Below are 12,025 nucleotides of genomic sequence, written 5' to 3' on the forward strand. Positions count from 1 at the left end.
ACAGTTGGGGCCCTCGTAGCCCGGCGCACAGGTGCAGGCGTAGCCGCGGATGCTGTCCTGGCAGGACCCGTTGTTGAGGCAAGGCTGGGAGGCACACGGGGAGCCACCTGCGGAGAGGACGCCCCTCGTGGGTGACCCCCTGACGCCCCCGACTCAGTCGGCCCACCTGCCCCTCTAGGACCCATGTCCTTGCTGAGAGGCCTCCTGGAGACCCCCGGTCACCGTGGTCCCCAAACAGCACCCGCAAGCCTTGCCTTCCGCAGCTTAATCGGCTTCTGGCCATCAGCACAAGGCCTACGGGAGCTGGGGGAGGGGGTGAGCTTCCCTCTCATCCCACGGATGGGAGCCCTTCCTTTGGGTCAAGGTCCAGGGGCCCAAGGCTGGGCACTGGGAATCCTCTGGCCTCGAGTTCTCAGCCCTGGAGAGTGGGGTTGATGCTTCCTCCCATCAAAGCAAAAAGCAGAGGAGGCGGCGAGCCGGGTGCAGGAGACACTCACCCATGTATGTCCTCCAGAATTCATCCTGTCCGAGGGAACATAAGGGTGTTAGAAATCAAACACCTGTTCTTCCACCTTCTCCTGTGGCTGAGCTTGAAGGTAAGAAAATGCTGACTCTGCTCACTTAGTAGGTAAATGCTGGTTGAAACGAGAATATGAAATTCTCTACATCTACTTCACTTAAGTGAAGAGAAGTCGCTTAGTCGTGTCCAACTCTTTGTGACCCCATGGACTGTAGTCTGGCAGGGTCTTCCATCCATGGGATTCTCTAAGCAAGGGATTGAACCCAGGATTGAACCCGGGTCGCCCGCTTTGCAGGCAGACTCTTTAACCAGCTGAGCCACCCGGGAAGCTACAGCTACTTAATGCCCTCTTTAATATATGTTCTGGGCTTCTCAGGTGGCTCAGTGGTAAAGAATCCACCTGCAGTGCAGGAGATGTGGGTTTAATCCCTGGGTCAGGAAGATCCTCTGGAGGAGAGCATGGCAACCCACTCCAGTATTCTTGCTGGGAAATCCCGTGGACAGAGGAGCCTGGTGGGCTGCAGTCCATCGAGTCGCAAGAGTCGGACAGGACTGAGCGACTGAACATCCACTGCAGCGTGTGCTCCACGAGCTGCTTGGTGTGGATTTGCTGCGACCTTTGGGGAAGGGAAAGTGTCAGTAGCTGAGACGCAGCGCAGACCCCACGGCCCCCCGGGCACCTCTCACCCAGGTGGTCTCCAGGGCCCCACTCCGCAAGTGCCGGATGCAGGTGTGAGAAATTCCCACCGCTTTTTCTATTTTATAAGCCAATTCAGCAATGATGGAAATTTGCAAATTGCGTATAGGAGGTGTTGTTTTCAGGCAGGGAATCTAAAGGTAGGAGACTACTCAGACTTAAAGCCTGGAGGTAAGCGGATGAGCAGGCCGCACACCATCCCCGGCTTCCAACAGCTCAAGTGCGCTTGCAGCCTCAGGGGGCGAGCCCAGCTTTCCCTTCACCAGGAAGTTTTCATTTCTCCCAGTTCTATGAAAGATAGTCTATTTGAGAGGAGTTTTCTTATACATGGGCATCTGAGAAAATATATTTTAAAGCAGTTAAAAAATATATTAGAGAGAGGCTTCCCTGGTCCCATGGTAAAGAGTCTGCCTGCCAATGCAAAGGACACAGGTCCCATCCCTGGCCCAGGAAGATTCCACGCGCCTCGGAGCACCTAAGCCCACGTGCCCAGCGACTGAGCCAGCGCTCTAGCACCCTCAGGCCACAACTGCTGAGTCCACGAGCCCACAGCTGTGCTCCTCAAGAGGAGCCGCTGTGATGAGAAGCCTGAGCACGGCAAGGGAGAGGGGGCCCACCTGCCACAAGAGAGAACTTCACTGCAGCCGTGAAGACCCGCCACAGCCGAAAATGAATGAATAAATAAATAGACCTTAAAATATATGTGGTGGTGGTTTGATCGCTAAGTTGTGTCCGACTCTGTGACCCCATGGACTGTAGCCCGCCAGTCTCCTCTGTCCATGGGATTCTCCACACCAGAATACTGGAGTGGGTTGCCTTTTCCCCTGGGATCTTTGCAACCCAGGGATCAAACCCAGGTCTCCTGCACTGTAGGCAGATTCTTTACCGAGCTATGAGGGAAGCCCCCTAAAATATATATATGTGTGTGTGTGTGTGTGTGTGTGTGTACTCAAGAAACAGGTCAACATTTGTTCAGAATCAACTTTAAATATTGCTGCCTTGATATGTAAAGCATATTACATGTTTTGCTGTTCTGAGAATTTACGCACAAAAACGCAGCCCCTCTGTCTGCCCCTGGCAAGCCTCTGGGTAACCGAGACGGGCGAGGTCCTGGCCGTGGTCTTAGTGTACTGTCGTCGCTTCTGATCCAAGGTGCTGATTATGAGAGGTGTTCTTACTGTGGAGGCATCCTAAGGAGGACTTTTGTGTTGTTGTTGGTACACTGAAACCATCTCGTCTCTATTAAAAATACTAAATTCTGTGAGTCCTGACAGGCTGAGCGACCTCTGTGAGGAGTCCTGCTGCTCGGGGTGCTAGCTTGCTGAATCCGAGGGGAGAGTTTAGGGACTTTAGGGGGACTGAGCTGCCCTCGGGGTCCCCCACTGACAGGCTGGGGAAAGTGAACTCCCTGCAGTGTCCGATTCCTCGTCTGTACACTGGGTTAGATCAACCTCCCACGTAGGTGAGTAGGTTCCTTAATTGAGTCTCTCTTGGAGAACACGCCCCCCCCCCCCCCCCCGAGGCAGCAAGTCATGGGAAAGCAGGAGAGTGTGCGGCGGGGATACGCACGGTGGGCTCGTCGTCTTCAAACACTTCTCTCGCCTCCTCGTAGACGCAGATCTCCTCCCAGCACTCCTTCTCTAAATGCCCCTCGAAGAGCTCTTCCAGGAGGTAGGAGCCGGCTCGCCTCCACCTGGACAGAAGCTCATGCGCTTTCGATGCAGGAAGAAAGACTGCAGGGCAAGATGGGAGTGCAGGTGCCTCAGCGAGTGGGGCTGAGGCCCGGGGGCCAGGCTCCGGGCGACGGGCATGCAGACCCACGAGTGGCCCGTTCCTCCTGCTCCTGACGACACTGGGACCCAGCCCTCCACGTGCAGCCGGGTAAGCAGGACAGAGCTTAGAACAGGAGGGCAGGAGCCCGAGAGGACGGGGTGGAGAGCAGGCTGTGTCCTCCGGGCATCCTCTGCCAGGACGAGGGCCCTCCACTTCTAGCTGGCCACACGGCTGCCTGGCCAGACTCTCCTGGTGCTAAAGGAGGCTGAGTGACCGAACGCTGGCCACCAAGATGCACACAGAAGGCCCAGGCTGCAGCTCCTGGGAAGCTTCTTGAAAAAAGACAACTGGTGCGGCCCTTGGCCATTGCTTTCTCCCTCCCCTCATCCTGCTGCCTGGGACACAGATGTGATGGCTGGAGCTCTAAGCACCATTCTGAAATATGGGGACCAGGGCCACGTCAGGGAGGACTGTGTGGAACCTTCTTATAAGGACTGTGGTCATTGGATTAGGGCTTCTCTGGTGGCTCAGCTGGTAAAAAATCTGCCTGCAATGTGGGAGACCTGGGTTCGATCCCTGGGTTGGGAAGATCCCCTGGAGAAGGGAACAGCTACCCACTCCGGTATTCTGGCCTGGAGAATTCCATGGACCGTATAGTCCATGGGGTCGCAGAGAGTAGGACACGACTGAGCAACTTTCACGTTCACTAATTGAGGATGATGTGCAAAGACCCTATTCCAACTAAAGGTCACACTCCGAGGTTCTGAGAGAACGTGCAGTTTAGGGGCCACTGCGTGGATGGCATCCACAGGTGAGGAGGTGCTTTGGGGCGCGATGTCCTGCCTCCCCGACGGTCTTCAGCCGAACGTTTTCAGCATCAGTGAGGTAGTTCTCCTGAATCAGTCATTACCATTTTAGCTGTGGAATAGCACCTTTCCAATTCGCCTTCTTCTGTCCTTACTTGTTGGCATTCTGCTGTGAAGGAGAACTCTTCTCCAAATGCTTTGTGTTGATTCGTTTGTTTAATGGATTTTAGAGTGAATATACCTTAAAGTGAATACTTTATTTTCACTTTACATTTAATGGATTTTATATATTAAAATCCGTACTTACTGGGTTTTAAAGTGAATAGTCAAGCGAATACACTTCCATTCCAGAAGTCCTCTCCGATTCCTTTTCACGTTGTCTGAGCACCGTGGTGTCTCTTGTTTCCTCCTCGTGTCTTTATTGCACGTCTCCTGTGTTCTCTGCCTGGTAGCAAGGTTTTCGTGGGTCTGATTCTATTCTTCCCGCAGGTTCACGGCTGTCTTGTTTCCTGATGTGTTGGTGGTTTCCTTTTACCATGTTTGGCCCGCAGGTTTAGACAGGAGCCCCATTTGAGAAAGACCACGTCTCTGCCATCGAGGCGGACGGGACACGAGATTACCGCTGTTTCCAGACCCTGGGCCGACAGCAGTGACTGAATCTCGGGAGGAGATTCTCTACCAGTGGCCCTGTCCCCTCGGGGACTGTGTCTCTTTCCTCCGAGTGGTGCCAAGGGTGGCCTAGGCTGGGCGGGCGTCTCTTCCTGGGTCCACTCGGGCCGTGAGGAGGTTATGATCATTTTAATAATATACTTATCTAACTGACAGATCCAGAATGCTACTGTTTCAACACACAACGACTGTTAAAAGAAACTAAATTTGCGTTCTGATTTCTGTGCTAAAGCTGTGCAGTCGGGTGTATTTTGAACTCCCAGCAACCTGACTTTGGCCACCAGTTGGGGGAGGCATCATGGCCACATGGGTGGCGGGGGTCCAGGGTCCCCCATCTGCAGTCGCTGGTTTGCGTTCAGAGGTATAGGAAGGTTGGGGTGGGGGGAAGGGGCCCTGAGCAGGGGCTGCGTGCGGAGGGGCTGGGGTCCCCTTGGGACTCCCCGGAAGCTGTGCCCCATCCTGTCCTGAGCCCCAGACCTGGCGGCTAGCTCTGTCTGAGCCCCTGGGGACCCCAGAGGACATGTTTACTTCCGACATACTCGTCACAAACAGCACTGAGACCAGGAGCTGGGCACAGACCACCCTGGTCCTGCCGGAGCCCCTCGGCTCCCAGAGAAAGCCCCTGAGTGCCCACCCGCTGCCCGAGAGCACCTACCTGTCGGCCAGGCGGCGTGCGGGGCGAGGAGGACGAGGAGCCCAAGGACGGCGAGCGGTGGTGGGACGCAGCCGGCCATGGTCAGCATCGGCCAAAGTCCCCGCCGGCCCCACGCGCAGGGCGGCCGCCTGGGGGCAGGGAGCCCGCCCCGCAGAGAGGCTGCCCTCGGAAGACCCTGCGTCAGCGCGTTCAGGGTCCTGCGTGCAGGCTCCACTCCTGCGTTTCTCTGTTTAAAGCAGAGAGGGGAAAGACGGAGAAATGGAAGCCCGAGGCAGAGGGACGCGGCGCTGGCTCGTGGGGGCGGAAGTGGAGCCCTCAGCGTTCCGGCGAGGGTGGGGGAGGCGTCACCCCTGCCTGGTGCTGGCAGTGAGAGCCGGCAGAGCGCAGAGCCCCGGGGCTGCCCTGGGAGGAACCCGAACACGGTGGGCGAGCAGACTGCGCCCCCGGGGAGGGGGCTAAGGCAGACCCTCGGGGCAGGGCCGGTGGCCTCACGAGGTCCACAAGGCCGGGCCGGGCCCGGGTGGGGAGGCCGGGACTGCGGGTCTTCTGTCAAGGGCGGGGGAGCCCACCACTGCCTCCCGGGGAGACCAGCTCCCCTGGGGCGCCAAGTGCCATGTGGGGACACGTGCTGAGAAGCACGCTCAGCGCCGTGAGGGCACCAGCACGCTGACTATCCCAGGGGACAGCAAACGCACAGGGTGGTCAGGGCGGAGCCCTCCCGGGAGCACTTCGTCTGTCCCTCTCAGTCCCCGCCTCCGTCTCTGGGTCTCTCTCTCTCTGGCTGCCGGTCTCTCCTTCTATCCCCGCACGCCCAGGTGTCTGGTTCGGCCTGGTAAGGTCCCTGGCGAGAACCCCACGCACCCCACCCTGCACCCTCTGAGTCTCCCTCAGACTCTCCTGCGGGGTATTTCCCAGGCTGTCCCGTTCTTGGATGCGGGCACCGTGGAGGCCCCGCTGAGCCTGTTCTGGGCGTCGTCTTGGAGGGCACACCCCCACGTGGTGATGACACAGCCTGGGACCAGAGCTACGCTGTCCTGCCTGAAGTTCAGGACGACCTTCCTCGGGGCTCTGGCCCCTGTCGGGGTGGCACAGCGGCTGTCGTGAGGGCCCGTCTAGAATGGAGCCCACCCTGCAGCCCCGAGGGCAGGGGCTGCACCTGCTTCAGGCCGGCCCCGGGGGGCCTCACGAACACCTGTGTGTGCCAGTCCCTGGCTCTGGGCCCCTCCGCACCCCTCTGCGCTCCTGTGTCCCCCCCATGGGACCGCGGGTGCAGTCGAGGGTGCCCCACTCTCGGGAGGGCGGTCAGACCCTGTCCCCCACGTTTCCTCTCTGTCAGCTTCCTGCTCCTCTCCATCCCAGAGGAGACTTCCTCGGAGAGGCCGGGTGGACCGGCTCTCCTGGGGCGCAGGCCTGGCTCGGGGCTACCTTGACACCAGCCTCGTCTCCCTCCAGAGGGAGACGCTCAGACCCGGACGCAGTCCTCCCAGGCCCAGAGTCAGCCCTGTGAGGCCCAGACCATGCTCCCCACAGCGCGGCCCGAGCCCCCACTGATGCTCCGGTTCCTGCAGGGATGGCTTGGCCTGCAGGTGGTGAGGGCCCTCCCTTCCCAGGGGCTAGCCCCCTGCCCGCTAACCTGTGGGCTCGGCCCCAACAGGGGGAGACGCAAGTGTGACGGGAGCCAGGTGTCCCCGAGTCGTCTCGGGACTCTGAACTCCACTGTCCGAGAAACCCGGGTTCACTCTGCCCGGAGGCCCTGCCCCCACCATGCCAGCCTGGCCTCCGCCGCCCTCTCTGTGGGGCCTCCCTTTGTGGAGGTCAAGGCGGGACACTTGGGAACAAACCCTCTGGTTTGACCATTTCTGGGAAGCCTGGTCCCACTGATTTTTCCAAACTTGCAATATCTCCTGTTTACAAAACTGTCTGGTGACCCCTGGGGACTCTTGGGATGGAACTTTGGAACTTTGCTTCGTTGGGTTACGCAAAAGGCAAATGGCTCGGGAAACACAACAGGCCCCGCCGAGGTGACCGTGTCTCTGAGAAGCATGTCTGACTTTCCTGACTGTTTGGGTTGAGGGCCTGGAGCTGGTGCAGGTGGGCGGGCTTGGCCTGGGGACGTGACCATTAGAGGAAGGGCCCCCCTCTCGCAGCCCCCCGGCATGCGCCCTGCGTGAAGGGGCCCTGAGGGGCAGCAGGGACTCATCAGAGCCGGGTTAGTGCTCTGGATGCTGCCTGGACCCGGGACTTCAGAGCCCCAACTGGGGACAGTCACCCCAGGGGCGTGTACGGGACTTCAGAGTCTGTGGGGCCTGGCTCGGGGGACGTGATGCTGAAGCCGGTAAAGAACAGGCCGATAGGTCGATGGCAAAGCATCCTTGCAACAGGAGGCCCTCTGGGCCCCTCTTCCCAGGGTGCCTGCCTTTCCTGGGAGGGCCCGTGAAGGGAGACCCCGCCTGACCCAGCCCCCAGCCCAGCTTCCAGATCCTCTGCAGAGTCCTGAGTGGCCTGGATGGCAGCTTGGGGCCTCTGAGAACAGAGAGATGCACTGGAGACAGGACAGGCTTTGAGGCTCCTTCCCGGAGCTGGGCCGTCCTTCCCGAATCCCGGGGGCACTCCCAGCGGGGGACGGGAGGCAGCCCGGGGCTGGTCCCTGGAGTCTCATTTCCACTTCCGTGGGGCAAGAACAGGCCCAGACTAAGGAGAGGACACAACTGTAATCAGGCAGGGAGGGAGCCCGCTCAGAGCGGAAGGGGGGGCGGGACCGTCCAGGTGGCGGGGGCTTCACTGTGGCTGCGGCTGCCCGCGGCCCCCGCCCTGGCCTTCATGATCTTGTCGATCCACTTGAGGAAGTTGGAGACCTTGGTGTAGACGCCGAACTTGCCCTTGCGCGCGCACCCTTCTCCCCAGCTGACGATGCCCGTGACGAAGTAGGTGTCCTTGAAGCGGGTGACGTGGGGGCCGCCGCTGTCGCCCTGGCAGGCGTCCTCGGGCTGGGTGTCGTAGCCGGCGCAGAACATGTTGGGCGTGATGGTGAAGCTGCTGGACAGCTTACAGGTGCTGCGGTCCACGTAGGGCACCTCCAGCATCTTGAGCGTGGACGACAGGCGGCCCTTCTCGTGCGTGCGCCCGAAGCCGCTGACGATGCCCGTCTTCTGGGTCATCAGCGTGGCCTCCGCCCAGTCCTTCTCGGGCAGGCAGGCGGGCGCCACGTTCCGGCGGAACCGGATGGGCGTCTTGAGCCTCAGCACCGCGATGTCGAAGTCGTAGGTCTCCTTGACAAAGCGGCTGTGCTTCACAGTCATCTCCACCTCGTGTGCCATCTCGTTGCCCTCCTCCTGTTCTGTGTTCCGGTCGCCTGAGGACAGGACAGGGCCATCAGCTCGGGGCCAGCACATCGCTGACACCTTAAAGTAGTCGTGATAGTTTCTGCTTAAAGACTGGCACGCGGTCACTAGACAATGTGAAATATAGGCGAGAAGCACGAGGCGGGGAGACAGCCTTCTGCTTCCCAGCCGGTGTCAGCGGTCACTGACCCCTTGTCCACTCGTGGGTGGGACCAGCCACCTGGTCTGAACTGCCAGACCCCTCCAGGCCACAGGGCCAGGTGGGCACGGGTCAGAACCCATGTGTGCTGTTCTCAGACTCAGAATGAAGAAAATAACTGAAAATCTCTCCTGAGTACTGCAAAAACTGATTACATGTGGAGCTGACAGTATCTAACATTACTGAAATGAGGTTCGCCTGTAAACTTGTGAAATGTGTAATGAAAAGGCAATGTAACTAGCAAGTTAGGAATCGCGGATGTGGCTTTCACCGGGTGCTCACGGAGCAGCTGAGACCTGGTGGAGAAGGGGGGTGATCGGAATTAACCCCCAGATGGGATATGCAGGCCGCTGGGGGCGCTGGTAGGCTTCCTGCAGGAGGGGGCCCCTCTTCCCCTTTCTCCCCCGGCCCAGGGTCTCAGGGCTTTAACTCCCCGTGTTTCCAGCGTCTGTCGGTCCCAGTGTCTGACCAGGAGGAGGGCGCTGGGGGCGTGGGCGGCACTCACCGACCCTCACCGTGAACCTCTTGGCCTGGTGCAGGCAGTGGGCAGCCGTGAGGACGTAGAACTCGTTCAGGATGGTGCCCCCGCAGAATCCCTCGTTCTCCTCGTTGACCAGCAGAGCCTGGGGAGGGGCAGGTGCTGGGGAGCGTTACCCTTAACTGGCCTCCTCCACGCCCCCGCCGGCAGTGGGCCTCCCTGCAGAAGGGCTCGTGGGGTTTTCAGGCTGGAACGAGGCCCTGGGCAGTGCCCCAGTGCCCACCCCCACGGGCTGTCCTGCCCAGCCCTGCTGGTTCTCGGAGCCAGCCCACCGTGGACCCCACGGTCCTGCCAAGTGCCCAGTGCTGTGGGCTCCAGACTCGCCCGCCAGGCCCTCCTGGTCTTTATTCTCCCCGCCCTTCCTGGGTGGCAACATTACACTCTGGAGAAGATGCCCTGGTGCCTTCAGACTGATACTCAAAATGCCCAGAGCCGCCATGACCCGCAGCACGCTCTCTGGGGATGGTGGTTGGTGTGGCATGTCCCTCCACGGGCTCGTGACACGTCAGACGTACGTAGACCCAGCGTGTAGCTGTGGGCCAGTGGACGTCATCACTGAGGACTGTCGCAGCTCTGGGAACGTCACTTGTAGGAGAAGCGATCTTGGCTCTGGACACTAAAACCCCGAGGTCCAAGCAAGGGATCCGGGTAGATAGAGGCCCCAGTGAAACCCACTCAAGTGAACAGCAAGTCGTCTTCAATGTGTGTGTCCGGCGTGGTATTTGGGACACGTGCTGCTAACTGTTGCTCATTGTTCACCTGAAAGTCATGTGTGAGGGAAGCCTGTGCTTCACTCGCTAAGTCTGGCGACTTTAGTCCAAAGTAACAACCAAAGAGTGGCTTTTTACCTTTGGAAACAAATGGATATACGTTTCGCTAAGGCACCATCTGCCTCTTCAGGACTTAGGTGTTTGGGTAAAAGAATCTTTCAAATTAGAAGTGAAACAAGGAGAGAGACTCTTTTTGCCTCCTGTCAAACCCAAGAGCACACACCAGCCTTGGGGGACCGCCCTGTGCCCACAGACCCCACGCTATGGCCCAGACTGGAGCCCCTCCTCTGCCTGGTGGGGGGCGTGGCGACCGAGAGGCCCGAGGCCCAGCCTTTGCAGCCCAGGCTCCTCGGGGCCCGATCGCCCACCGCAGGCCCTCAGCCACCTGCAGTGCCCAGCAGACGCCTCCCCCGCCCCAGCCACCTGGCCTCCAAGCCCCGCAGTTACCTGCCATGGGCACTCGCCCTCCGCGCAGTCCCTGCCGCCCACTATCCGGACCACCTGGCTGCCGTCCTCCCCGGCGCTGGGCTCGGTCCTGTTGAGGCCCAGCAGGTCCAAGGAGCTCTCTGTGGGGCTCAGGTCTGCAGGGTCGTAGTGCTCCAGCTCGCTGGCGTCAAGCGCGTCCTCGCTGGTGTGGATGGCCCACCGCCGGCTGCGTCCCTGCGTGAACTTCCCACAGGGGAAGCGCTCTGAAAGAAGCGCACGAGCTCAGCCAGGCGAGGAGGACACAGTCCACTCCATGGGAGGAGCGGGCAGAGGAGCGTGCCTGGGGACAAGGCAGGGCCCACAAGGAGTCTTTGTGGAGTGGGGTGCCCTGTGTCCTGCTGGGTGGGGGTGGGTCACGGGTGGGAGCCCTGACCTCTGGCTGGTCAGTGCTGAGGGGTCTCAGGGCCTCTGCAATCTGCTGGGATGCGTGCAAAAGTCAGGGGGCTGTGGATGAACAGAGGACCATGGGGCAGTGGGTGACATGGCTGGTGTTAATACATCGAGACCATGATGGCAGAGCAGGGGAACTGGGGGGCACAGTGCCCCGAACCCTGTCAGAGCAGGGGGACGGGGGGCACAGTGCCCCGAACCCTGTCAGAGCAGGGGGACGGGGGGCACAGTGCCCCCAGCCCTGTCAACTCTGCCATGTGTGTTAAACATAAGGAGATCCAACCCGTCCAACCTAAAGGAGATCAGTCCTGAATAATCACTGGAAGGACTGATGCTGCAGCTGAAACTCCAATACTTTGGCCACCTGATGTGAAGAACCGACTTATTGGAAAAGACACTGATGCTGGGAAAGATTGAAGGCGGGAGGAGAAGCAGATGACAGAGGATGAGATGGCGTGCTGCAGTCCATGGGGTCACAGAGTCAGACACAACTGAGCGACTTCACTTTTTTTTTTTAACCAACAGAAATGTCATCTCACTGTCCTCCGCCTGCTGAGAGGCTCGGTGGGCACAGTTGCCTCTGCCCTGAAGTTGCCCACCACCCCAGCCTGCGGCTGGACTCTGCATTCCTAACCACCCCCGGTGGTCAGGACTACGGGGCCAGTGGGAAGCCTGCTGGAGGCTGGGCTGACCGGGGCCATGGCCTCTCAGGTGCTCTGGCCCAACCCCACCCCACATGAGTGGAGTCCCGGTCAGACAGGACCTCCCCCGGGGTGTGAGACGGTGGGGAGCAGCTCGCCCACCCCCAGGACCCGGGCCCTCACTCAGCCCCGCCTGAGCTCCTGGGCCAGATGCGTGGTGTCCAGCTTTATCAAGGGAAAAGCCATTTCCGTCTGACCCACTGCAGCCAAATCAGTTCTGGATGGCCCCAGGTTCTCCCCTGGCCCTTGCACCCCATCCGAGGCTCCTTGGCCGGCCCACAGGTCTGGTGCTGGTAACTCTAGCCTCCCAAGCACGTGCCCTTCCCAGGGTTCCGGGCACCATGACAGCAGCTCCACAGTTTGCTAGGGGCCGGACTGTGTGCAGCCTCACACACCACTGTCTCCAGAACATGCTCCCCACCTGGAGGCTTGGCCCTCACCACCCCCCACACACACCTGTGCACCCCCTCCCTGCACCCC

General features: G+C 59.9%; 2 protein-coding genes across 2 annotated transcripts in view; both read right to left on the reverse strand.

Annotated features, from left to right (window-relative positions):
* Positions 1–6,200, reverse strand: part of PROZ (protein Z, vitamin K-dependent plasma glycoprotein) — a 10,330-nt gene extending 4,130 nt beyond the window's left edge. Inside the window, exons 1-4 of the mRNA XM_010831448.1 lie at positions 5,121–6,200; positions 2,787–2,950; positions 498–522; positions 2–107 (exon numbers count right to left, since the gene is read on the reverse strand). Coding sequence (XP_010829750.1) covers positions 2–107; positions 498–522; positions 2,787–2,950; positions 5,121–5,208 — 383 coding nt within the window. The 5' untranslated portion in view covers positions 5,209–6,200. The remainder of the gene's footprint in view (position 1; positions 108–497; positions 523–2,786; positions 2,951–5,120) is intronic.
* Positions 6,201–7,812: 1,612 nt separating this feature from the next.
* Positions 7,813–12,025, reverse strand: part of F10 (coagulation factor X) — a 13,511-nt gene continuing 9,298 nt past the window's right edge. The window contains exons 6-8 of the mRNA XM_010831449.1: positions 10,416–10,657; positions 9,166–9,283; positions 7,813–8,472 (exon numbers count right to left, since the gene is read on the reverse strand). Of these exons, the coding sequence (XP_010829751.1) occupies positions 7,856–8,472; positions 9,166–9,283; positions 10,416–10,657 (977 nt within the window). The 3' untranslated portion in view covers positions 7,813–7,855. The remainder of the gene's footprint in view (positions 8,473–9,165; positions 9,284–10,415; positions 10,658–12,025) is intronic.

Source organism: Bison bison, unplaced genomic scaffold (assembly GCF_000754665.1).
Source record: "Bison bison bison isolate TAMUID 2011002044 unplaced genomic scaffold, Bison_UMD1.0 scf7180017864527, whole genome shotgun sequence".
Classification (NCBI taxonomy): domain Eukaryota; kingdom Metazoa; phylum Chordata; class Mammalia; order Artiodactyla; family Bovidae; genus Bison; species Bison bison.